This window comes from Podarcis pityusensis (assembly GCF_964106645.2).
Source record: "Podarcis pityusensis genome assembly, chromosome: 13".
NCBI classification, from domain to species: domain Eukaryota; kingdom Metazoa; phylum Chordata; class Lepidosauria; order Squamata; family Lacertidae; genus Podarcis; species Podarcis pityusensis.
Window position 1 is genome coordinate 19,485,369 of NC_138038.1, and position 27,479 is coordinate 19,512,847.

General features: G+C 45.7%; 1 protein-coding gene across 3 annotated transcripts in view; it reads right to left on the minus strand.

Annotated features, from left to right (window-relative positions):
* Positions 1 to 27,479, minus strand: part of ITGA3 (integrin subunit alpha 3) — a 91,700-nt gene that overhangs the window by 28,640 nt on the left and 35,581 nt on the right. For 2 of the 3 annotated variants that reach the window (XR_013978981.1, XM_080979275.1), the window contains exons 2-10: positions 17,161 to 17,288; positions 15,358 to 15,440; positions 10,007 to 10,256; positions 8,582 to 8,671; positions 8,048 to 8,255; positions 7,734 to 7,927; positions 6,547 to 6,635; positions 5,398 to 5,531; positions 2,909 to 2,995 (exon numbers count right to left, since the gene is read on the minus strand). Coding sequence is in view for 2 of the 3 variants with exons in the window: in XM_080979275.1 (XP_080835401.1) it covers positions 2,909 to 2,995; positions 5,398 to 5,531; positions 6,547 to 6,635; positions 7,734 to 7,927; positions 8,048 to 8,255; positions 8,582 to 8,671; positions 10,007 to 10,256; positions 15,358 to 15,440; positions 17,161 to 17,288 (1,263 nt within the window). In the remaining variant the exon portion in view is untranslated. Of the gene's footprint in view, positions 1 to 2,908; positions 2,996 to 5,397; positions 5,532 to 6,546; positions 6,636 to 7,733; positions 7,928 to 8,047; positions 8,256 to 8,581; positions 8,672 to 10,006; positions 10,257 to 15,357; positions 15,441 to 17,160; positions 17,289 to 27,479 lie in introns of those variants that run through there. The other variant, XM_080979276.1, reaches the window with a different exon arrangement.

Sequence of the window (27,479 nt, forward strand, 5' to 3'; positions counted from 1 at the left end):
GAACCAGGCAGAGGGCCTTCTTGGTAGTGGCACCCGCCCTGTGGAACGCCCTCCCATCAGATGTCAAGGAAATAAACAACTACCTGACTTTTAGAAGACATCTAAAGGCAGCCCTGTTTAGGGAAGCTTTTAATGTTTGATGCATTACTGTATTTTAATATTTTGTTGGAAGCTGCCCAGAGTGGCTGTGGAAGCCCATCCAGATGGGCGGGGTATAAATAATAAATTATTATTACCGTATGTTCCGGCATACAAGACGACTTTTTATCCCTGGAAAATCACCCCAAAAGTTGGGGATCTTCTTATACGCCGGGTATACGCGTTGGAAAGAAGGAGAGGGAGCCAGTGAGCAGAGGCGCCCCTTCTGCCGTCGCTCCTCCTCCCTCCCCACGGACGCGGAAAGTCCTTTCGAGCGCAGCACTCAGCCGCCCGCCCGCCAAACACCTCGCCTCAGGCTGCTGCTGCTGCTACAACAGCTGAGGCATCAGAGGGGTGCATTCTCTGCCCCTGGCGGTGCTCAAACTCTATAACTCTAAAACTCTAAAACTGAACAGCAAAAGTTGGGGATCGTCTTATACACCCAGTCGCCTAATATGCCGGAATCTACAGTATTATTATTATTATTATTAGTGGTCTGGGATTGTGGAGGGTCAAAGACCTGCGACTATTTCTGCCGCATGGTCCCTGGTGAGTCCCTGTCTCCAGCCTTCAATCAGCAGGATCAAAGGGGACCGTTTTTTCAGCCACTCTAGCCTCCAAAGCTAAGCATTTAGGAGCACCGAAAACACAAGATGCTTTTGTTTCAAAAGAGCGATGTGCATCTTCTGTTACGTACGATGCAGTTTCATGGGACACAAACACAACTGAAGTCACTGCGAAAGCAGATCCTGGAGCACTCCAAATCATTTGCCCGTGTATGCGTGCAGAAAGTAGCACATCCAGGGCCGGAATTAGGTTTGATGAGACCCGAAGCTACTGAAGGTAATGGGGCCCTTTATATGTCCAGCTGTCCTTTGTCAACAACACATTGTCACTGTTTTTGTGTGTGTTGAATACAGTGGTACCTCGAGTTATAAATGCCTCAGATTACAAACACTTCAGGTTACAAACTCCACTAACCTGGAAGAGTTACCTCGAGTTGAGAACTTTGCCCCAGGATGAGAACGGAAATCGTGTGCCAGCGGCGCAGAGGCAGCAAGAGGCCCCATTAGCGAAAGCATGCCTCTGGTTAAGAACAGTTTCAGGTTAAGAACAGACCTCCGGAATGAATTAAGTTCGTAACTAGAGGTACCACTGTATATGCTATATGGTAATTTATGGACCTAATAGGTATCTCAAGCCATTTGCACATGTTGCGAGGCAACCAGTCCATGGAGAATGTGGGCACCCTATATATAGAAAGGAGCAAAGCAGTGATATTTTAGGGAGCAGGCTAGCAGGCAGGGCCCATTACTTACACCACAGGAGCCTACACAACACAAAACACTGTTGCTGTATGTAGGTTTTATTTTACTTGTTTTTTATCTTATATTTTGGAAATGTACATCCAGTTATTTTTCCTTTTATTTTTTTTGGGGGGCCCCCAAGAGTGTGGGGCCCTCAGCTAATAGCTTGTTCAGCTTATACGTAAATCTGGTACTGAGCACATCTATCTGAAAGGCAGCACATTTATTGTGGCACTGCATCACAAATTATTATTATTACTGTATAACCATAAGATTATTGCATTATTTTAGAAGGGGCACGGTTGAGACTCTCAGGAAGGAATCCAGCACTTCTCAGTTTGTTACTGCCTCCAGGCAAACCAAAACAGAGAAGTGATCACTTTTTAAAGGGAGGCGCAGAAGCACAAACCTATTCTGAAGCCACAGCAACCAACCTTGGAAGGCTCTACTCTAAACGCCCAGCGTACAATGGCATCCTAAAGATGTTTTGTATTGAAATGCATTCCTTGGATGCTCTTGTTATAGGACAGTGATTAATTTTCATGAGCGGCAAGTGGCATTTTGGGGGCATGGAGTTTTCTTTGAAAGAGCAGGAGTTTTCCCCCGCAGGAGAGGGAACTCCATTATTATTATTATTATTATTATTATCATTATCATTATTATTCCACAATTCATCCCCTCTTTCCTTCATTACATATCTTTAGGTGCCAGGCAAAAATGTTTCTCTATAACCAGGCCTTTGGCTGATTGAACAAGTTATGTTCAGGGAAGTTTTTAATGTTTGATGTTTTATCGCTTTACTATTATTATTATCATCATCATCATCATCATCATCATCATCAACAATTCTGTTGGGAGCTGCCCAGAATGGGTGGGGAAACCCAGCCAGGTGGGCGGGGTATAAATTATTATTATTATTATTATTATTATTATTATATTTTAAATGTGTTTGTGGGACAGAGGGTGTTATTGGTTTGTTTTTGCTTTATTACGTATTTTGTGCTCTCATTTTGTATTTTTATGTTGCCGACTGTGATCTTCAGATAAAGGGTAGTATACAATTTATTAATTATTATTATTATTAATTATTGAAATCATCCAAAGGAGGCGACTCTGCCACATCTCTATAAAGCTTGCTCCAGTGCGCTATACTGCTCTTAGTGACAGATGTTTTCTTCATTCACATTTAATCTGAATCCCGCCCTTTCTTGTGTAAACACTCCTACTTCTTGTCCCGCAATCGGCGGGGAGGGCAAACAATTGTTCTCCTGATTCTTTCCGACATCCCCTTAAACAAGCTGAAAATTGGCAGCGTGCTCCCCTTTCATCTTCCTTTCCTTAGGCTAAATATAACCAGTTCCATCGCATTTCTGCCGTCACACGCCTTTCAAAGAGCCCTGGAACCCGGGCAGGCGGGTGAGGAGAAAGAACTGTGAGGAGAGAACATAGAAGGAAGCTTTTACCAAGAGTCTTCGGTACAGCTGTTTGGGTCCAATGTGGTCGGGGTAACCGTGAACGACTTGTCTAAGATGTTGATCACCGGACGGGCTCTGCAGAGAGATAATGAGAAAAAAGGGAAATTAGTGGAGTACTGTTTAAGGATATTATTATTATTATTAATTGAATTCATGTACTGCCCTATAGGGACGCGGGTGGTGCTGTGGGTTAAACCACAGAGCCTAGGACTTGCCGATCAGAAGGTCAGCGGTTCGAATCCCTGCGACGGGGTGAGCTCCCGTTGCTCGGTCCCTGCTCCTGCCCACCAAGCAGTTCGAAAGCACATCAAAGTGCAAGTAGATAAATAGGTACCACTCCGGCAGTAAGGTAAACAGCGTTTCTGTGCACTGCTCTGGTTTGCCAGAAGCGGCTTTGTCATGCTGGCCACATGACCCGGAAGCTGTACGCCGGCTCCCTCAGTGAGATGAGCACCGCAACCCCAGAGTTGGTCACAACTGGACCTAATGGTCAGGGGTCCCTTTACCTTTACTGCCATATATCCGGAGGTCTCAGGGTGGTTCACAGAATAAAATCAAGATATAAAACCACAAAATACACAACAAAAATTAAAACAACAACCCAATAGCCCCCCCCCCCGGCAACAAAACACATCTTAAAAGGGCTTAGGATGTAAATCAGATCAAGCAAAGGCCTGGTTAAAAAGGAATGTTTTTGCCTGGCGCCTAAAGGTGTACAATGAAGGCGCCAGGTGAACTTCCCTGGGGAGAGCATTCCACAGACAGGGAGCCACTGCAGAGAAGGCCCTGTCCTTGTGTTGCCGCCCTCCATACCTCTTGAGGAGGAGCCACACGAAGAAGATGATCTCAGGGTCCAGGTAGGTTCATATGGATAGAGGCGGAGTCCATTTTACATGGAATTTGGTGGTTCTGAACTAACTGAGCTTTGGTTGCACTAGACTGCCATTTGCATCAAGCACCTGCTTACAGAATCGTAGGACTGTAGCATTGGAAGGGAACCCGAGGGTCATCAAGTCCAACCCCCCTGAAATTCAGGAATTTCAGCTAAAGCATCCATGACAGATGGCCACCCAACCTCTGCTTAAAAACTTCCAAGGAAGGAGAGTCTGAATTCCACTGTCAAACAGCTCCTACTGTCAGAAAGTTTTTCTTGATGTTTCGTCAAAATCTCCTTTCTTGTAACTTGAAGTTTGCACATCGGCAAGTGTTTTAAAAAGCGGCCTGATTAACTATATGCAAATATTATAAACGTATATAGTATATACAGTATAACAAATATCAAGTCCCATGCAGTACTATATACTTTTGGCAAAATGATATAAGTAGCAAAACGTAAGTATTTTTAATACAGTTATTTTTTTATTTTATTTTATTTTGTTTTGTTTTTTGTTTGGCTTCTAAGTGGTGCTAGTACATATCTGTTTATATGCTGGTTACTTTAGGAAACCTGGAATGTATCCATGCGTAATATCATACATAAGGTAAAAAGGTAAAGGCAAAGGACCCCTGGAAGGTTAAGTCCAGTCAAAGGGGTTGCGGCGCTCATCTCACTTTTCGGCCGAGGGAACCGGCATTTGTCTGTAGACAGCTTTCCGGGTCATGTGGCCAGCAGGACTAAACCACTTCTGGTGCATGGAAACGCTGTTTACCTTCCCGCTGCAGAGGTACCATTTATCTACTTGAACTGGTGTGCTTTTGAACTGCTAGGTTGGCAGGAGCTGGGATAGAGCAACGGGAGCTCACCCCGTTGCGGGGATTCGAACTGCCGACCTTCCGATCGGCAAGCCCAAGAGGCTCAGTGGTTTAGACCACAGCGCCACTCACGTCCCTATAGTACATACAATCGTGTGTGCAATAATGCATATAAAATGCAATGACTGTTTTAGTGGAAATAGTAAAAAAGAAGCTCACCTCATTGAGTGTTGGTGCTGACCTTTAAAGCCTTAAATGGCCTCGGTCCAGTATATCTGAAGGAGCGTCTCCACCCCCATCGTTCAGCCCAGACACTGAGGTTCAGCGCCGAGGGCCTCCTAGTGGTTCCCTCACTGCCAAGTTACAGGGAACCAGGCAGAGGGCCTTCTCGGTAGTGGCACCCGTCCTGTGGAATGCCCTCCCACCAGATGTCAAAGAGAACAACAACTACCAGACTTTTAGAAGACATCTGAAGGCAGCCCTGTTTAGGGAAGCTTTTAACGTTTGATGCATTACTGTATTTTAATATTTTGTTGGAAGCTGCCCAACAAAATATTATTATTATTATTATTATTATTATTAGTATTAGTATTAGTATTAAGCCGCAATATGCATGCCATTCTGACATCCTCGCAGAAGGAAGGTGGATATTAATACACAATAATAATAAAAGCCCAAATAGTCCCAGTCATCAGCAGTGGCTTTGGACAAGTCAGCCATGAGGGAAAAGAATTCTACAGACCCTCAGGGGTACATTAACTGTCCCTCTTTAAGTCTCCTCTCACCTGAGCAGTAGGATATTTTCTGAGAGTGTGCCCACCAAGAGATCGGGGTAGGAGTTCCCATCCACATCCATTCCGCCGCTGAAGGAGTAGCCAAAGGTCTTGATTCCGGGTCCGACGTCTTCGCCGCTGATAACCTGCAGAGGATGAGCAAATGAGGAAGGGCAGCCATCAAAAGGAGAAAGATCTATGTTGTGAGCTGTGCCTCAAGGTTGATGGTGCCTTGGCCAAGCATGTTGGGCTGGTGTGGGAGAGAGCAGGACTGCCACTGATGTCACCAGGCTATACCTTGCTTTCGAACAGAGAGTGCCTGCAACCAGTGTTCTTCATCCACACCCTGTTGGACTACAACTCCCAACAACCCCAGCCAGCTTAGTCAAGGATGATGGGAGTTGTAGTCCAACAGCATCTGGGGACCCAACACTGAACAACAGTGGTCTACACCAACAGCTGTCCAGAATTTTAGACAGGGTTTTTGTTTAAACACAGGTTGTGTTTTTGTATATTCTGTTGGAAGCCATCCAGAGTGGCTGGGGCAACACAGTCAGATGTGTGGGGTACAAAAATATATAGTGGTACCTCGGGTTAAGTACTTAATTCGTTCCGGAGGTCTGTTCTTAACCTGAAACTGTTCTTAACCTGAAGCACCACTTTAGCTAATGGGGCCTCCTGCTGTCGCCGCGCCGCCAGAGCACAATTTCTGTTCTCATCCTGAAGCAAAGTTCTTAACCTGAGGTACTATTTCTGGGTTAGTGTAGTCTGTAACCTGAAGCGTATGTAACCTGAAGTGTATGTAACCCAAGGTACCACTGTATATTGTTCTTATTTTCCAGGCCTATCTGGAGATGCCGGGAATTGAACTCACAGCCTTCTGCATGCAAAACATGTCCTCTACCGCTGAGCTATGACCCTTCTGTAGCTGCAGATGGTGCAGATCCATAATGGGCACTTAGCCTAGAAGTGCAGCCCCCCCAGCGGATCCATGTTGTGGGGCCACGCTCTGCTGAAACCCAGTCCCTGACTTCCTAATGCCTCCAGGCTTGCTGCATTAGCTGCAAAATGTGAGGAAGGCATTGCATGTGATCAGAGGCAGTTTTCTCGCCAAGCGTGGAGGGAAAAAATGATGAAGAGGAATAAGCAAAGTGAGCTTACCTGCTGGGGCTTATCAATAAGCCCTCCTGCACCACTGTGGTAGATGTAGACCTTCCCCGAACCTTCAAAAGGAGCTCCAACTGCGATATCTATGGAGGAAAGGAGGGAGGATAAGGGTCAGGTGGACTCGTTTGCCGGCTTTCCAAAGGAGGCATCTAAAACAAACCTATAGTCCAGGCATAGGCAAACTCGGCCCTCCAGATGTTTTGAGACTACAATTCCCATCATCCCTGACCACTGGTCCTGTTAGCTAGGGATGATGGGAGTTGTAGTCCCAGGCCTGAGGGCTGAGTTTCCCTGTGCCTGCTATAGTCACTCTTCAAAAGAAATCTCACTAAAATCTCCCATTGCCAGCAACAGCCTCCAAACTGCAGAACTTTGTTCTCCTTAAGCCAAAAAACAACAACAACCAAACACCACTTCATGAACTCTTTCTGGGGGTAGAAAATGAGAACGGCAGAGAGAGGGCTAAGCTAAAACTTTTCTCTATGATTACAGTTCTCCATGTCCATGATTCCCTTCTAATTACAGTGGTACCTTGGTTCCCCAATGGCTTAGTCACCGAACAAATGGGCTCCCAAATGCCGCAGACCCAGAAATAAGTGTTCCGGTTTGCCAATGTTTTCCAGAAGCCGAACATCTGATGCTGCTTCTGCTTGGGAGTCGAATGGACTCCTGGAACAAAGTTTGAGAACCAAGGTAAAGGTAAAGGTAAAGGGACCCCTGACCATTAGGTCCAGTTGTGACCAACTCTGGCATTGCAGCACTCATCTCGTTTTATTGGCCGAGGGAGCCGGCGTACAGCTTCCGGGTCATGTGGCCAGCATGACTAAGCCGCTTCTGGCAAACCAGAGCAGCGCACAGAAACGCCGTTTACCTTCCCGCTGGAGCGGTACCTATTTATCTACTTGCACTTTGACGTGCTTTCAAACTGCTAGGTTGGCAGGAGCAGGGACTGAGCAACGGGAGCTCACCCCATCGTGGGGATTCGAACCGCCAACCTTCTGATCGGCAAGCCCTAGGCTCTGTGGTTTAGCCCACAGCGCCACTGTACCACTGTATAAATACATTTTATTTGCATTTCCCCCCAAAATACACATTGTTTCAAAGCAATGTCCCCTAACAGAATGCATTTCCAGTAATGTATGCATGGGGGCAACAGTCGAAGGAGGAAGCCCCCCCCCCACCTTGGAAATCATCCTTATCGACGTCTCCGATGTTGGCCACGGCCAGGCCAAAGGCAGAGCTGCTGGGCCCTGTCAGGGTGATGTTGGGGCTGCTGTGGAACGTTCCCCCCAGGTTCATGTACACGTAGACGGCCCCACCCTTCTCCTCTTTCCGGTCAAAGTAGTAGGGTGCTCCGACAATCAAATCCTGCCACCTACCGATAGGAAGAGAGAGAGAGAGAGAGAGAGAGAGAGAGAGAGAGGTGTGATCACAGCCCCTCTGTTGGGCAAATGAGACATTGCTTCCCATTGGCTTTGCCGGCCAGCAGACTCACCCGTCATTGTTGAGGTCAGCCAGAGCAATGGAACTGCCAAAATAGGAGCCCACTTGCTCCCCGAAGATAATGAGTTTCCCCTGAAGAGTCGTGCCGCTGTCCGCTGCCATCAGGAAGACGGCTCCCGTGTGGTTAAACCGAGGGGCCCCACTGACTAAGGTGGTCTCGTTTTTGCGCAGAACCTCAGTTCTTGCTTCGACTGTGTAGCCTATGGATACGAGGGGTAGTGCATGAGTTCCTTCTTATCCTGATCACCCCCTTTCCAAAAGCATAATTCTCACTCACTGTCTTCCAGTCCTACGCCTTGGAAGTCAAATAGAATCTATTCCGAAAGTCTGTTTGACTTCCAAAATGTTCAGAAACCAAAGCACGGCTTCTGATTGGCTGCAGGAAACTCCTGCGTTAAGAAATCTTAGCTAGGTTGGGGTGTGTGTGTGATCCTATCACCATGTTTGTATGCGAGGAGGAAAGAAGGGAGATGTAGGCAGGCAAACAGGGCAGCGGACCAGGAAAAACCGTATTGGTTGCAGTTACCCAAATAGCTGTAGCTGTACTTCTGATCTGGATACGAGTAATCTTGCTGGTCCCATTCCCGGTCCCCTCGAAGGATCATGTAATCGGTTCCTATGCCAGAAAGAGAAAAGTTGCGACATTTTAACTCAACACAGACAAAGAGGCCCACCGCTTCCTTCCGCCCGGTGTCTATCAAGCCACTTGCTTTTCCAGAGAGAGAGGTCCTGGGTTTGAATCCTGCCTGGATGCTATTCCCTGTGTTTCAGAACCACACGTGTGTGTGGAGGTTCAGGGGCTCTAATTACAGAAGAAAAGAAGAGCACATGTCTTCCCCTCAACTGGGCTCTGCTCGGCCGCTTTTATTTCATCATTTAGTTTACCAGGTAAGGCTGCATTCCTGACCTCGTCCACCCAGAAGTAAATCCCACTAAATTTAATGGGGCTTATTTAACATCGGTCATTGACCACAAGGAAGAGATGCGATGGGACGGGGCTTATTTAGGGATGGGCGATTCTGTCCGTTTCAGTTTGTCTGCTTCTCTCTCTCTCTCTCTCTCTCTCTCTCTCTCTCTCTCTCTTAAAAAAAAATCTCTAGTTCAGAGTTTCCCAAACCTGGGTCTCCAGCCGTTTTTTGGACTACAACTCCCATCGTCTCTAGCTAGCAGGACCAGTGGTCAGGGATGACGGGAACTGTAGTCCAAAAAACAGTCTAGTTCAGTGTTCCCCACCCATATGGACCCCTGGGGCCCCCCAGGATATTCCAAGGGGGCCACAGGTGAAAAATGTGTAAATGGGGGGCTATAGCACAAGGTCAGGGGGCCATAGACGGAAGTGAGAAGTGAAGGGGGGGGGGAAATGTCCCCCCCCCAAATGGCTGGCTATCTGCCTAGCCAATCACAAACGTGTGTTTTCTTGGAGCAGTCCTGGTTTGTTTCTGGTGGGAGAGGGCTCTACTTTGACCAGTAGAGCCTGTGATCCAGAATCCCCAGGTCAGGCAAGTGCAGTGGTGGAATAGCAATGGGTAGGTCTGGGCAAGCCAGAGCTGCTTGTTGCTGCTGCCACTGCTGGGCCCGTTGGCAGCCTGGGCTTGACTCTGCAAGGCACAGGGTGCAATCCACCCCGGCACCTAGTGGATCAGGGCCTTTGGATGTTGCCAAGGGGTGCAGGGCCCGTTGGCAGCGTCGGCCCATCTCTGCAAGGTTTGGGGCGATTGGCTTCCAGCAGCCAATCAGAAGCTGCGCTTTGGAAGTCAAACGTTTCGGAAATCAAACGGACTTCCGGAAGGGATCCTGTTCGACTTCTGAGGTATGACTGTATACGGCCTGCGAATTAATGTGCTTTTGGCAATTTCCCACCTGCTTGGTTTCGTCTCTGGCTGAATTAACCCATTAAGCCACATATTTACACGGCGACACAGGAAGGAAGGGCTGAGGAAGTGTCACAAACCTTGCCAGTTGAAAGCACCGGGGGCTCCGAAATAAATGCTGTTGGCGGTGAAGCCGCCGCTGATGCCCATCTGACACATGCCCGTTACGTCCGAGTCGCTGTTGGTGTTGCACATCTCGTTGTGGAAATGCTGCCATTCATCCTGCTCCTGCAGCTGGAGGTTGTTTCCGTGGACGTAGCATTTCCCAACCATGCGCCTCTGGTCCTCATTGCCAGCCCACAAGACTCGGGTGTACCGGTGGGCACAAGCCTAGCAAAGTCAAGGAGACAAGGCTTTAGTTTGCACCGAAACGGGGTGGGGTGGGGTGAGGCTCTGGCCTTTCCTTGAAGGCACGCTTTCTGTTAGAATTCCTGCTCCATGATTGCAGTCATGGGATTGTTGTCATTCACATGACGGTATATATTTTAGCTCCACAGAGTGTGAAGTGACGGAAACAGGATGTTTGTGTTACTGTGTTGCGTGAAGTGGGACTATTGTCCTTTGTTCTTTTTCTCTTTGCTGTCTGATGCTAGAGAGAGAGGGAGCCATGTTGCAGTGCTCCATGTGTGTTTATATGTAAATAAAGTAGATTAGCCAAAATGCTGAGTTGCTGAGTTCTGTTACGCAAGTTGCGCAAACTCTGTGGATCCCTAAGTGTGCCGATGTCGGTTGGCATCGGTCGCTGTGATGTTCGGGCTGAAGAAAGCTCTTGAAGCTCCCGAACGATCAACCAGGAGGGAGAGAACATGCCAGTCGGGCATGTATCTTTGCCAGGGTCCTACTTGAGTGTAGGCTGAACTCCTGACACTTTCTGCCTTTCTAAGTCCATTCCATAGCCTTCATCATTCTCCTGACAGCAATTGGGATGTGTTTCTGTCGGTGCCATGCGAGTAAGCTGGCTCATGCAAGATCACGGCACTGCTGCACTCTAGCTCACACGGCACTCTAGCTCATCCCCAGGACATTCTGGGATCAAATCAGAAGCCTGGATGGCTCCTGTAATTCTGGAAATGTCCCAGGAAAATAGGGACGGTTGGAGGGTATGCCATACCCATGATTCCAGGTACTTTGGAGATATGTATGCATGGTCCGTGCATACTCAGCTTTAGCACTGAAAACCTTTCCATAGCCTAAGGTTCCCAAACATTTTTGGGTCACCATGCCCTTAGTTCCCTAAATTCATTCCCAGTGGCCCCTACCCTATAAAGAGCATCATTCAGAACAGCCGTTTGTGCGACTCACTAAAGAAGATAACGACACAACGAAATTCAAAGCAGGAGCGATTACTGTATTTTTTCGTCTGTAAGACGCCCCCATGTATAAGATGCCCCCTAGTTTGGGGGACTCAGATTTAAGAAAATGGGGGGGGGAGAGAGAGACTCTATCCGTGTATAAGACGCCCCCTAAATTTTGACACTATTTTTTAGGGGGGAAAACCAAGTCTTATACACGGAAAAATATGGCAATTGCACATTTATTCAGAATTCAATTAAAACTACAGTGGTACCTCGGGTTAAGTACTTAATTCGTTCCGGACGTCCGTTCTTAACCTGAAACTGTTCTTAACCTGAAGCACCACTTTAGCTAATGGGGCCTCCTGCTGCTGCTGTGCCATCGGAGCACGATTTCTGTTCTCATCCTGAAGCAAAGTTCTTAACCCGAGGTACTATTTCTGGGTTAGCAGAGTCTGTAACCTGAAGCATATGTAACCTGAAGCGTATGTAACCCGAGGTAACACTGTATTTAGTTGTCAAGGGCTAGATTGAGGAGGAATGGTGGGACCTGCCCTCCCCTCCTCTTCCTGCAACTTCCTGGGAAGACGAGGACAGTATAGATTTAGAACAGCGGTTTGCCGAAGGGCATAGTTCAGAGGCTGCAGAGGGGAGGAGCTTGGAAATATTGGAAGAGGAACAGGAGGAAGAAAAGGCACCAGGGGAGAGTCAGCCGACAGACTCAGTGTCCTTGGAGAACATTCCTGACCCCCCCTTCTCCCAGGACCAGCAGGACATTGAGGGTAGTAGAAGAGAAAGCTCAGAGGCAGAAAACACAGATCAACCAACACAAGGGTGATGTAGATTAGGTGAGATGGAGGGGGTGGGACTTTACTTGGAGCAACAGCATTATCTAAGAGAGACTGCATTCCTTTGTCTCTCTCTCTCTGTGACTATTGAATAAACCACTTGGTAAGAACTCCTCTTGTTGTTGTTTTTGCTTCTTGGCATCCCACTGTGGGAAGGGATAGGATTCTCTGAAGCCTTGACATTAGTTTAATTAATCTAACAAATTTATGAACTTGATTCAGTGATACCAGCTTTCGAAAGTCTGACAGTCATTTAAATGTTTTAATGTTTTAATGTATTTTAATCTTGTTTTTAAGTTGTATTCATTCAACTTGTTTTTATTATTGGTTGTTAGCTGCCCTGAGCCTGGCCTTGGCTGGGGAGGGCGGGGTATAAATAAAATGTATTAATTATTATTATTATTATTATTATTATTATTATTATTATTATTTGCAGCTCCAGAGCCCACTACCTTCCAAGGGAATCCGACCATCGAACGGCTCTGGCCATCACTTCCAACTCCCATCCTGAGCTGGCTGTGTGAGGGATAGACACTCTGCGCATGCTTACAGGTTCTCTCTTCTCTCATTGTATGTTACCAGGCTGACGGCTGGTATTGCAAACAGGCTAATTCTGACTGCACCCTGTGCTCAAATTAAGCTCTTCGCTGGGTGCTTTCTAATTCCACGATGCTGTCAAGAGCACTCTGTACATGCTCAGAGAAACTTTAACCTTCATAGCATTGAGTATTCTGGGACCTGTGATTGGCAAGGAAAACAAATTCCTGGCCTAACCTAGGATAAAATTAGCTGCAAGGGACCACAATGGAGACAGCGGATGACAAAACTAGTCTCCAATAAGCCAGGGAAAGGAATGGAACAGAAGCAGCAAGCTTCTCAAGAAACTTAAACCCACCCGAAAAGGAATTACCGCTGGCATTTTCTTATAAAGCAAAAAAGAACTGGCACCTGCATTCTGATCTCCAAGGTGCCTGGCCGTCTGGCTGCCACTGCCCAAAGCTATTTCTTGAATTTCAGCAAATGCCAGTGGAGATTGGTGGGGGGGTTTATGTTTGTTTTTAAACCATTTAAAGGCGCTGATGTGGCAGAGGATCAAAATAGCTACCGGGAGAGATTCAAGGATGCGAAGGGCTTTGGGGCAGAAGTCGGGAGGATGTTATCTAAGATGTACCAGGAAACGGAGGGCCAGTTAGTAGCAGGTTTCTGAAGATCTTATGGATGTGCATAGAGGCAGCTTTTTCCTGCTTGCAATATTTGGGAAGGAGCAGGAAAGAAAAGTGGGGCTCTTAGTGGGTCCAACCCACTGGTTCCCAAACTCCCCCACTCAGACCACTTGGAAATTACAAAGGGTCTTGGTGGTCCACTTATTGATTTTCCCACCTCTTGTGGAATTTGTAATGCACTTAGTTGCTGTATTATTTTTAGTTGTATTATGGTTGTATCTTTTATTTCATGTATATTGTGCAGCATTATATATATGTTGTATACCGCAATACAATGAAATACAATATTCTTCTTCTTCTTCTTCTTCTTCTTCTTCTTCTTCTTCTTCTTCTTCTATCTTTATGGGACTCTCTAAACAGATATTTACACAAGCAGGGCTCAAATGCGAAAGTTTGGTTGTGCTTAGACTAACCTTGTGAAGAATATAAAGAATACAAAGAATTGATGGCCTGTGAAAGAACTTAAGGAAAAGAAGTGACTGAAGAACAGATGTAAAGGTGAACTAGAAATTAAGAGACGTGTGGTAAATGAGGTGGAAGTCTTTTATAATATTTTAACTAGGATTTTTAAAATGTAATGTTTAAAGTATAAATTTGGTACTATTGATTATGGAAAGTAGTTATTTTTTCTTTATTTTTCCCTCTTTCTTTTTTCTTTTTCTTCTTTAGTCTGCATTTGGTAAATATGTAGACGGTTGTGTTTATATTGTTATGTATGGACTTTGTTTTTATTTTTCTCTTCTATTTACCTTGTAATATTTAATAAAACTAATAATAAAAATTAAAATTAAAAAAAGAAAAGAAATACAGTGGTACCTCGGGTTAAGTACTTAATTCGTTCCGAAGGTCCATTCTTAACCTGAAACTGTTCTTAACTTGAAGCACCACTTTAGCTAATGGGGCCTCCTGCTGCTGCTGCGCAGCCAGAGCACGATTTCTGTTCTCATCCTGAAGCAAAGCTGTTAACCCGAGGTACTATTTCTGGGTTAGCAGAGTGTGTAACCTGAAGCATATGTAACCTGAAGCGTATGTAACCCGAGGTACCACTGTACAATACAATATTTTTTTAAAATGCAATTTAAAATCAATGCGAATAATATTTCATGAAGTTGATGTGCCATCTCCCGTCTTCAGCCACGAATGTGCAGACATGCCATGGCCCTCTGTCATGGACGTTATAGCCTATGATTCTATCATAGGAGCCAACTCTGAAAACAGTGTTACCATTTTGAATCCGCCCTTAGAGCTATAATGCCAATGAGAACCAAGGCAATGGAGCAAATATGGGAGAAAAATGAATGCCAGTAGGGGTCATCCATCATTTTAACAGGGGAGAGGAAAGGAACTGGATTTGGCAGGCCATTTTGGGGTGACAGCCTCATGCCAAGTGTAACATGTAGTTTTGCCAAAAGCTTCTGACCCACCTTGGACTGGGCATGCCATCCTAGCAGCATTTTACCAAATGGATGGTATTTTCACATCACCTAGGAAGTGTACTGGAAGAAGGAAAGATCACCAGTGTCAAACTTCAACTTCTTTGGACTGGTCATGCTGTGGAGATACCTGATTATCGTCTTCCAAAGCAACTGCTCTATTCCGAACTCAAAAATGGTAAGTGTAATGCTGGAGGTCAACAAAAGAGTTTTAAAGACTCTCTCAAGGCAAATCTTTAAAAAATGTAGTATAAACACCGACAACTGGAAAACACTGGCCTGCAAGCGCTCCAATTGGAGAACAGCCTTTACCAAAGGTGTCATGGGCTTTGAAGATGCTTGAACTCAGGAAAAAAGGGAGAAACGCTCTAAGAGGAAGGCACATTTGGCAAACCCTCACCGTGATCAACTCCTGCCCAGAAACCTATGTCCCCACTGTGGAAGGACGTGTGGATCCAGAATTGGCCTCCACAGTCACTTACAGACTCACTTTTAAAACCGTGTTTATGGAAGACAATCTTAATCGGCTACGAGTGATCACCAAAGAAGAAGCAGTTCAACAACATCCAGGCAGCACCGGGTTCCTCATCCCTGCCATGGAAATGCTCCCTGCCCCATAAATACAAACTACTCACCATCACTCTCCCAGAAGACTCTCTCTGGCTTGCTATCGTCACCCCCAACCACATGTCTTCGACAATATTACTGTGGGGGTCGCCTGCGGGGAAAACAGAGGGGCAAAAAAGGGAGAAATGCAGTTAGGACACAATCCACCTTCCCACCATGTTCCAAACACCCCTGCCATGCAATCCTATGCATGCCTACTCAGAAGTAAGTCCCGTTGAGTGGAATAGGACTTCCTCCCCCATAAATGTGCAAAGGATTATTGCCAAGTCCTTTAAGGCACAGGTGGGGAATCTGTGGCCGCCCAGATGTTGCAGGGATTCCAACCTCCCTAGCCAGCATAGAAGCTGTGGTCCAGCATCTGAAGGGCTACAAGTTCTTCAGACCTAGGCTTCACACACAAAACGGGATGCAGTTTTCATAGCTGCGGAAAGACAGATACTATTGTATAGTTTAATTATGGATTAATTTAATAGTTATAGACCGCTTGGAAGTTGTTCTGGATTATAAGCAGTATATAAGAGGAGAGAAGGAAGGAAGGAAAGAAGGAAGGAAGATAAAAAATCACATATGAATGGATCTTGTTTGAAACCAGTAATCAAAGCTGTAGGCACTACAGAGCAAAGAGATATCCTGATAATTGATAAGCAGCTTCAAGCAAGTTTCATCTGGAAACCTAACAGGAACCAGCAGAGGAATAATCAGCGCTTGCTGTTTATCACTTCATTTGCAATAATAATAATCAGGGCTTTTTTTCGGGGGGGGGGGCGCAGGGGTACTCATACCCCTAAACATTTTGTGAAACAGTTTGGCTTCACTGAGGGGAAGTATTTCAATATGAGTAGGAAAATGAGAGTACCCCTAAACATTTTTTCCAGAAAATAATAATAATAATAATAATAATAATAATAATAACAATAATGTTTGCTTTGCATTTGCCCTCACAACTTCCCTGTGAGGTACCTGAGATGCTTGCTATATAAATGGGGAACAGAAGCCTTCCCTATGTGGAAGGATTGTAGCTGAAAAATATATCCATCATTATCATCATCATCATCATTATCTTCTTCTTCACCATCATTTTATTAGATTTAGTACTCATATTTCATTCGAAAGTGTCAGTGTAGGTTACAATGCCACCAGTAATGCAGTTTAAAACCAAATAAAAACAACAGTAAATACAAAAAACAATACATTAATTAACCATTTCCATAAAAGGAAATCATTTCACCAAAAAATAGTTTTCATCTGTCAAAGGCCAGAGTAAAGAGATAAAAGCTGGATAATGTTGATGTCAGGTGCACCTGTTTGGGGGCTGCCACAGAGAAAGCCCTCTTCTGCCCTTTACATTTTGAGAGTTGCATCTCTCCAAACAATATCTAATATGATACCAATTGCCTTCAATTTACCCTTTTTGCCTATTACACCAGCCATCTCCACCCATTCTGTATAGCCAATCTGCAACGTCCATCTTGGAACTGAGTCTACAAGCTGATCTCACAGCTACAACATCCGGTCTAATTTCTGTACTTTTCTGTCCTCCTTTTTTTAAAAAAAAAAAATTCCTCGTCTCCCCATCCCAGAACATTCCGCCTGTGACATTTGGGTTGGTCCTTCTCCTAATAAAGGCACACCACAATTATAGACAGAAGAATTTGTGCTGTCTTTCCTGCGAGTGGTGAGCACCCAGAAAACACATCACTCAGATTGCAGATGTACCATGAGATCTCTAGCCCAGTCTCTCCGCCCTTCATGAAACTTTGCAACCCGCCCTAGCGGGGGGGGGGGGCTCTCCTTTGAACATGCCCACGTACTTTTCACCTTGATGTCCACCCTCTCGCAGTCATCCGTGGCCGCTGTCAGAGGGCAAGCATACATGGCGCCCATTCGCGTGGCGTTCTCCATCCCTGTAGCCGTATCGCGAGGAGCTCCAGCAAGCAGCCTGAAGAAAGGGAGAATAAATAATAATGTTGAATTAGAGTCGATGGAAGGAGAGCACTTGCTCACAATGAGAAACCACGGCTGCAACGTAATTTGGAAGAGATGGTATGCTCATTCCCGTCTTGGGAAAAAATACTTCACAGAATCATAGAATTGTAGAGTTGGGTTTTTTAACAAAAGTATTTTTTAAACAAAATACTTTAAAAAACAACACTTTTATTAAAAAACCAGAAGCCTTTTTACTGGGTATAGTGGGTGAAGCGATACCATGGGAAGATAAAAGACCGTTTATGTATGCAACAACTGCGACAAGAATTCTTTTAGGCCCAAAATGGAAACTACAAAGAGTACCGACGAAAGAAGAGTGGTAGATGAAGATGAGGGACTTTGCAGAACTGGCAAAGCTGACAGGAAAAATCCAAAACCAGCACGATCAAGTATTCCAAAAGGATTGGGGTAAATTATCTCCCTAGTTATCTCCCACTTGGACTACTGCAGTGCACTCTATGTGGGGCTACCTTTGAAGGTGACCCAGAAACTGCAATTAATCCAGAATGCGGCAGCCAGACTGGTGACTGGGAGTGGCCGCTGAGACCATAGAACACCGGTCCTGAGAGATCTGCATTGGCTCCCAGTACGTTTCTGAGCACAATTCCAAGTGTTGGTGCTGACCTTTAAAGCCCTAAAAGGCCTCAGTCCTGTATACCTGAAGGAGTATCTTCACCCCCATCGTTCAGCCCGGACACTGAGGTCCAGCGCCGAGGGCCTTCTGGTGGTTCCCTCATTGCGAGAAGTGAGGTTACAGGGAACCAGGCAGAGGGCCTTCTCGGTAGTGGCACCCGCCCTGTGGAACGCCCTCCCTTCAGATGTGAAGGAAATAAGCAGTTATCCTATCTTTAAAAGACATCTGAAGGCAGCCCTGTTTAGGGAGGTTTTTAATATTTAATGCTGTATTGTTTTTAACACTCGATTGGGAGCCATCCAGAGTGGCTGAGGAAACTCAGCCAGATGGGTGGGGTATAAATAATAAATTATTATTATTATATAAATTTATATGATATCTGATTATTGATTATTGTAAGCAATTAACATCACTAGCAGGTGACTGAGCAGGTGAAGACCTGTAGTGAGAAATTTTCTCTTTCTATATTTATTTAAATTTTGATCCATTCTGTAATGAGTGTAATTAGAACTGGAAAACGTACAAAATGCAATGATATAAAGGTTCCTTTCAAAAGCTATGAGGCGGGAGGGAAGGAAGTTGATAGGCTCTAGAGAGCCAGGGCAGTAAAGTGGATAATGATGATGTGAATGTATAATATTAAATGGAAAATAACATCCCTGCCGCATGGCCGTTCAGCCTCTGCTTTAAAAACCTGCAAGGAAAGGCAGTCCATGATGCAGAAGTTTGTCTTTTTCCAGAGCCCTGTGGCTGAACCAGGGAGAGTCATAAAATGGTTTCTCCAGACACCTGGTCACTGTGGGGCCTAGTTTGGGCAACTGCTCATCACAACAAAATCTCGGTGTTTTTTTTTAATGCTAGGTCTATTCCACCTCAGTTCATGTTTTGAGAGAGACGGAAGTGTTTTTGGGTATGAGCAGAGTGCCTTTCCCTCCTTGCTGATCCGTGACTGGTGTTTCCAGGAAAGAGCACCCGGCTCAGAAAGCGGAACTTCCAAGCAAGTTGAAACTCAGCACTTCTTATTTTGGAAATCAAATACCACTTCGCACCAGCAACTTGACCTCCAAACCGCCTCCATTTGAAGCAGCACGCTTTGCCTGCTCTTCCTTCCTCCCCGCATTTGTTTTTAAAAAGAACATTTTAATCCCTCCTGATCTTTGGTAAAGCTCCAGGTGGCTCGTAACGGAAGTAAAAAAAATTAACCCTAACGCAAAATTGAAAACACATCAGCTCTAAAAGCAACCCACATTCCAGTCAGGCAAAAAAACATTCATGGAGGGTGAGAGGCAGGAATGGTAAGAGATGTAATTGAGGGGAGGCTGTTGAGGAGAGTCCTGAGGTACCAGAGGGAGACGTCTTGGAGGGCTGTATTTGGCCCATGGGACGGAGGTTGCCCACCTCAATCTTTAAATTCATATCTAATTTGATCAGGCATGAAACTACAGTGGCATCAGCTAGCCTGTCAAAGTAGCTAGTCCCCTGTGAGGAGAGGCTTCTTCCATTCCAGCAAAATATTACTCCTATCCTGGCACAGAGGCAGCTGGGGTGTGCGTTCCACCGCACTCTAAAAACACAGCTGTATTTTTTCAGTGTTGTGGGCAAGGCGCCTCTCGCGCTAGACAGGGGAAAGAAAGCAAAAAAACAACAACGCACCAAGGGAACATTTCACAGTGGCAGGTGGCAGGCGGGAGGAAAACATTAAGCACAAAAGTCATGGATGGATGGAATGTATGTGCATGAACTAGAGAGGGTATGAACTGGTACATGAGGTTGCACAGGTAAAGGAGAGTTTGGATGTAGAATTAGCATTTTAGTGTGCTACGTATGGGCCAAAAATATGCGCTGGTATTTGGGGCTCTGCCTTGTACAGTGCTACCTCAGTTTTCAAATGTCTCTGTTGGCTAACATTTCGGTTTCCAAACGCAGAAAACCCAGAAGTAAATGCTTCCATTTTCGAACGCGCCTTGGAAGTCGAACGGCTTCCGCTGAGGTACCACTGTATTTTTCTCATTTTTTTCTATTAGATTTGCAAACCACCCTTTGGGCCTCAGATTTTGAACATTTCAGAACATAAACAGTCTTCCGGAATGGATTACGTTCAAAAACCAAGGTTCCACTGTACTCAATTTCTTGAGCAAGTTACTAGTCCTTACCAAACTCCCATAGCACCCACTTCATGACCAGCCACTGGGGTTCTGGTTCCCCTCAATTTCTCATTTTCCCAACCTTAGGTTCAGTCTTCCACATTTCTGAATGAGTTTGCAATTTTTTTGGAAGTCCTTGTGAAAATTCACTAGCATTTTAGTGCAGGTTTCTCCTGATAGACCCATTTCTGCAAAGCAATTGTCCTTCATACAATGGATCTTTGTCTGTTGTTTCCACTAACATGTATATCAATGCAACTTTTGTTCTGGTATATGCATCTGTGTACACACTTGGTTGGAAAAGCACATTGCAAAATTTGGGGAAGTGCAAATTTCTCATGACAACCTGAATTTTCATTCTTGTATTGTTTCTGAAAGGGCAAACATGGAATGAATCGATTTTCTACCCCTTCCATGCCAGCTGCATGCCTCATTTCACATTTCCAAATGGATCCCAAATGGTTGGGGCTCCCTGCGGAGGGAGATTTAGGGGAGGGCTACCAGGCTGCTCAGGGACGCAGGTGGCACTGTGGGTTAAACTACAGAGCCTAGGACTTGCCGATCAGAAGGTCGGCGGTTCAAATCCCCGCAACGGGGTGAGCTCCCGTTGCTCGGTCCCTGCTCCTGCCAACCTAGCAGTTCGAAAGCATGTCAAGTGCAAGTAGATAAATAGGTACCGCTCCGACGGGAAGGTAAATGGTGTTTCCGTGCGCTACTCTGGTTTGCCAGAAGTGGATTAGTCATGCTGGCCACATGACCTGGAAGCTGTACGCCGGCTCCCTCGACCAATAAAGTGAGATGAGCACCGCAACCCCAGAGTCAGCCACGACTGGACCTAATGGTCAGGGGTCCCTTTACTTTTACCACTGTATAAGCAAGAAGTATTTATTCTCCCAGGGCATCGTTTAACTGTGGAGCTCAACGGCCTGGTTTGCATGCCAAACTGAGGAAAATATATTGCCAGCTAAATAGGTACAACTAGATGCTCCATTATTAGGTATAGGTTCCGTACCTACTGCCAACCTGCATCTACAAGGACAAAATAGGCATTCACAAAATCATAGAGTTGGAAGGGATCACCAGGGTCATCTAGTCCAACTCCCTGCAATGCAGGAATCTTTTGCTCAACGTGGGGCTCGAACCCACAACCCTGAGATTAAGAGTCTTACGCTCTACTGACTGAGCTATTCCTGAGTTGTTGAAACAGGTAGTGTAGGAAAGTTGCCAAATAAGGATTTCTGATGTCACCACCTCAAAAACCTGGAAAATACCATCACCGCTGTTTTCTGTTTAGGAAACATCCCTTTATTTGGGATACGAACCAGCCTTTCCTTAGAAATTCCTTAGTAATTCGTGGACTTGCTCCTAAGGTCATGTGGAGCTGATGGGGCAGAAGATGGGCTGAGATATTTGTACAAATGGCCGCCTCTGCAGATTGAAAGAGTGTTGGGTTTTTTTGCCAGTCCTCACATGTGAGAGATTAGAACTGAAGGGCTAGGCTAGAAAGTGGAGGCAGAGAGTATTGGGGAGCTGGAGCAAAGACAGAGGGATGATGCTCTCACTGCGATGGGAAAGGAACCTGCTCAGTGCCCAACAATATCTGAACGATATCTGGTTTTCAACATTGTGATATATCACCAGCTAAACCAGCTATGGAGAGCTGGACCATAAAGAAGGCTGATCGCCGAAGAATTGACGCTTTTGAATTATGGTGCTGGAGGAGACTCTTGAGAGTCCCATGGACTGCAAGAAGATCAAACCTATCTATTCTTAAGGAAATCAGCCCTGAGTGCTCACTGGAAGGACAGATCCTGAAGCTGAGACTCCAATAATTTGGCCACCTCATGAGAAGAGAAAACTCCCTGGAAAAGACCCTGATGTTGGGGAAGATTAAGGGCACAAGGAGGAGACGACACAGGACAAGATGATTGGACAGTGTTCTCGAAGCTACCAGCATGAGTTTGACCAAACTGCGGGAGGCAGTGGAAGACAGGAGTGCCTGGCGTGCTCTGGTCCATGGGGTCACGAAGAGTCGGACACGACTAAACGACTAAACAACAACAACAAAACCAGCTATTACGATGCACAATATTATTGCCAGGTCATAATCATGAAACTGAGATCATGATATGCACTCAAGCTGCACGTATAAAAAGAGGATCGTGTAAAAGAGAGGGCAAAACCTAAGAAGGGCAGGGAAGCCCATGCCCTTGGATTAATCCAGACCTCCCCCCCCCTGCATGGCTCTGGCAAGCTTTGCCAAGAAACCTCTTGACATACGGATGCTGCCTCTGTGAATCATTGTACTCTTTGTGCGCGAGAGATGTGATTTGTGCGGGAAATATTTTGCCTCCCAGATAAAAGGTACATGAGTCATCAGATGAAGCATGCTTTTCAGCTTCCCGCAGGGATGCCACATCCAGCCAGCCTAGCCCCCCAACAATGAATGGGTAAGAAACGGAAGCTGAGTGGCAGGCATCTCTCACCTGTCCTGACTCAATCTGTGAATCATTTGCAAGCGGCAACTTCCCCTCCTGCTCCTGCCAGCGCTTAGTAATCTGCTGTCTTATATCCTGACTGTGTGTGTGTGTAAGAGAGAGTGCCTGTAAGGCAAAAATTTATCAAACGTCTGCCCAGCGTATTGCTCAGTGCTAAAACTGCTGCTTCCTACACCTGGGAGGGGAGCACAGGTACAGCCCTTTGAAGTGCATGGGGGGGGGGTCAAATCCGTTTGCACCACAATTAGTAGTACAGTCGTACCTTGGATCCCGAATGCCTTGCAAGTCAAACTTTTTGGCTCCCAAACGCCGCAAAATGAGTGTTCTGGTTTGTGAACGTTCTTTGGAACCCATACGTCTGACGCGGCTTCCATGGCTTCCGATTGGCTGCAAGAGCTTCCTGCAGCCAATCAGAAGCCGTGCCTTGGTTTTCCGAACGTTTTGGAAGTCGAATGGATTTCCAGAATGTATTTCGTCTGACTTCTGAGGTACGACTGTAGTACATGTGGAAAGGATCTTGGGGTCTTAGTTAACCAGAATCTGAACACGAGTCAACAGTTTGATGCAGCAGCAGCAGCAGCAAAAAAGAGTTAATGCCATTCTAGGCTGCATCAACAGAAGTGTAGTGTTCAGATGCTGGACGCGGGTGGCGCTGTGGTCTAAGCCACTGAGCCTCTTGGACTTGCTGATTGGAAGGTCTGCGGTTTGAATCCCCATGATGGGGTGAGCGCCGTCCCAGCTCCTGCCAACCTAGCAGTTCAAAAGCATATATTGCTTAAAAATAAAATAAAAAATGCAGGTGTTTGAATAGAACAGGAGCATTTGGTTTCATACCAAATCAGACCCATTTCCCAACTAGGTCCACCACTGACTCTCCGGGGTCTTAGGCAGGGATAATTCTCAGCCCTGCCCGAAGATGGCAGAATTCAAACCCAGGACATTCTGCAATGCCGAGCATATGCTCTGCTGCCACCAAACTATGGGCCCCTCCCTCGAAGATGGCCGTCACCAGGCTGGGATCCTTTGATGTCGAAACGGACCCCGTGCCAAGACAAACTGTTTTATTAAGACAAATTGTTCTGCTATTGAGCTCTGGGACGTGACAGACAGGAAGCGCCCTTTGTCACACTTCTTTCACACCCTTTCACATTTCTGTCACGCCCTTCCTCCAAGAAGGTTGTGTGTGTGTGTGCCTGTGTGGCGGTGGCGGTGTCACTCCTTTCAAGCTCAAAGCAGGCCTGTGGTTTAGGCAGAGAGATTTGAGTGAGGCTGAAAAAATGCAACGTCCCCAAGGTGAGCCAGGTGGACATTTGAACCGGTCTCCTTCCCCTGCCGCCCTCTAAGGGCTCGACCATATTTTTGCTGGTTGTCTGCTTGCCCAGGGAAAAGGGCCCCCAGAATTTGAAGGAGGGGACCGGGCCTCCTCAATGTTCTGCAGTGACATGTGCGCCTGGTGCAAGGACATCACGTGGCATGCTCACGTCACTCATGTGTGCCGTTCAGCCTGGTCACATCATGCCCGCAAGCCATGCGGCATGCACACCCACACGTTGTGCATCACATGCGAGGGACGTGAACACACTGTGCGATGTGCTGCTGTCATAATTGCACTTCATGTGGTGCTGGCTTCCTCAATCACGGAGGTCAAGCCAGTGCGCTTGGCTCCAATTGAGCGCTAAACAACGGTTCTCCCCCAGGGGAAAAGCAGCAGGACAAGTGGAAGCATGGATATTATAATAATAATAATAATAATAATAATAATAATAATAATAATAATAATAATTTAATTATACCCTGCCCATCTTGCTGGGTTTCCCCAGCCACTCTGGGCAGCTCCAAACAGAATACAGTGGCACCTCTGGTTACGAACTTAATTCGTTCCGGAGGTCTGTTCTTAACCTGAAACTGTTCTTAACCTGAGGTACCACTTTAGCTAATGGGGCCTCCTGCTGCCGCCACCGAGTGATTTCTGTTCTCATTCTGGGGCAAAGTTCTTAACCCGAGGTACTACTTCCGGGTTAGCGGAGTCTGTAACCCAAAGTGTTTGTAATCCGAGGGGTTTGTAACCCGAAGTATCACTGTATCAGTTTTGCTTTGTAAGATAGCTAATTAAAAGTTGTTAGCACAAGTTGCTTCATTTGCTGTTCTTCTGAGTGTATCCCTCTCATCCCAGGTCTCTAGCAGTTAAATCTCCTCGCTTGTTTTGTTTTTGTTTCCTGCTCATGCAGGAACATTAATGGGACACACAGTTACGACTGGGCGGTATCTGGTTTTCAACACCACCAGCTAAACCCCGTGATGAGCCGATATATCACAATGTCTCTAGTAAGGATGGAGCTATTGTATTTTTTTTAAAAAATGATATTTATAAAAATTTCAGAAACAAAAAATTACATAGTTAAAAATAAAAGAGACAAGGGAAAATATAGAAAAAAAGAGAAAAAACATACAAAATACAAAGTATAATTTTTTTTTAGAAAAAACACTTAAAAACAAATTAATCCTTCCGTATCTTACATTTCATTTCCTTACTTCCATGACCTCCTCTCACCTCCCTTTTTTGTATTCCAGTTCAATTGGTTAATTCTGCAATTCCTTTCCCTCTTTGTTTTTGTCTTAGTCCTTTAACTTAATATATTATAGCTTTAGATTCTCACCTATTAACCATCCATTTTTGCATACACCTTTATGACATTGCTGCTAAAACCACTTAACTTCATTCTGACATCATTCTAACATTCATTAATTTTACAATATTTCTGTAAGTAGTCTTTAAATTTCTTCCAATCTTCTTCCACCGACTCTTCACCCTGGTCTCGGATTGGATGGAGCTATTGTAGAGACGTCGGCTGGCTTCATGGTTTTCCCCCAGGTCATGATTTTTGCAGAGCACGCACACATATACTCACATCAGGATTTGCAATATATTGCTAGGTCAAAAACCGATCTCACCATATGGACTTCAAACCGGTTTTGGATGACATATCGCCCAGCGCAACACTGTGTGCCATTTCACTGGGAACTGCTGGGAGCATATGAACTCCCTTTTTCATCCCATTCACATCTTTAGCGAAGAAAACAGACGCCTTGGTGGAATCTCAGTATTGAAAGCAATGCAGGACAACTGCTGCAAAGGGAACACACTGAAGGGCAGGTGGAACCTGCAACATCAAGTTGCAGCGCAGACTGCTGCAACTGTGGTTTAGCGCTTAATTGGAACAACAAGCAGGCTTTCCGTGGATTGTCATTTGTTCTGATTTAGCGCTAAAGAGAGTCACTTCTGCTCGCTCCCGTCAGCCAGTTGCCACCTCCCCAAGGTGCTGTGGGAAATTTAAAACACCATAGGCCCTCTCCTCTCGCCCCAGTATTTCTTAAAACACTGTTGCTTTCCGGTGCCGGATAACCTCACCAAAGTCTACTGAGAGAGGAAGACCCCCTCCCCCAGAGCAGGGCGGTTTGGCCAGGGCTGGTGCTCACTTGCAGGGAGAGATCCTGCAGCTGCCTTTGGTCTCTCATTTTCATAGGCTAACCCCGCTTCATAAAGCTTAATAAAAAGATACTATGTCCACTTATAGTACTCTGAAAAACAAGTGGTTATTTCCCGATCCCAACTAAAATACAAGCCTAACACTTCAAGCTGCTTTTGCATGTGCTGAATATTACTTTGTGTCCAGTCTGCTGGATGCAAGCCATGATCAATTGCCGCATTCTCTGCAGCTAATCGATAAAGCTCTGGTTTTCCCAGTAGTGATGTATGGAAGTGAGAGCTGGACCATAAAGAAGACTGATCGCCAAAGAATGGATGCTTTTGAATTCTGGTGCGGGAGGAGACTTTTGAGAGTCCCATGGACTGCAAGAAGATCAAACCTCTCCATTCTGAAGGAAATCAGCCCTGAGGGCTCACTGGAAGGACAGATCCTGAAGCTGAGGCTCCAATACTTTGGCCACCTCATGAGAAGAGAAGACTCCCTGGAAAAGACCCTGATGTTGGGAAAGATGGAAGGCACAAGGAGAAGGGGACGACAGAGGACGAGATGGTTGGACACTGTTCTCAAAGCTACCAGCATGAGTTTGACCAAACTGTGGGAGGCAGTGGAAGACAGGAGTGCCTGGAGTGCTCTGGTCCATGGGGTCACGAAGAGTCGGACACGACTAAATGACGAAACAACAACAACAACAACAACAATCCAAATACATCCCATCCCATTGGATTTATCACCCTGGTTGAGAGTCACATGACTGTCTTACGCAGCGCCTAGCCTACAGTTCTATATCCTGACTGACAGCATGAAGCAGCCTTGCCCCTGAATCTCCCCAAAGTGGCTTGGTGTAGGCTAGGTGCTGCGTGAGACAGTCCTGTGACTCTCAACCGGGGTGATAAATCCAATGGGATGGGATGCATTTGGATCACCTGCAGAGAATGTGGCAATTGAGGCATTCTGGGAAATGATTTATAATGAACTGAAAAAGGTATTTAAGTATACCTTCACAAAGAAACCAGAGGCCTTTCTTTTGGGTATTGTCGGCCAAGGGGTGGTAAAGAAGGACCGGACATTTTTTATGTATGCAACAACAGCAGCAAGGATACTTCTTGCAAAGTACTGGAAAACTCAAGATCTACCCACACTGGAAGAATGGCAGATGCAACTGATGGACTATATGGAACTGGCCGAGATGACCGGCAGAATTCGTGACCTGGGAGAGGAGAGGATGGAGGAGGATTGGAAGAAATTCAAGACTTATCTACAAAAATATTGTAATTTGAGTGAATGTTAAGCAGGATGCTAGATCATAAATAATTGAGCACCACTAAATTAGATGATCAGGATGATAAGTGAGATTGAGAAAATATAAACTTTTTTGAGAAC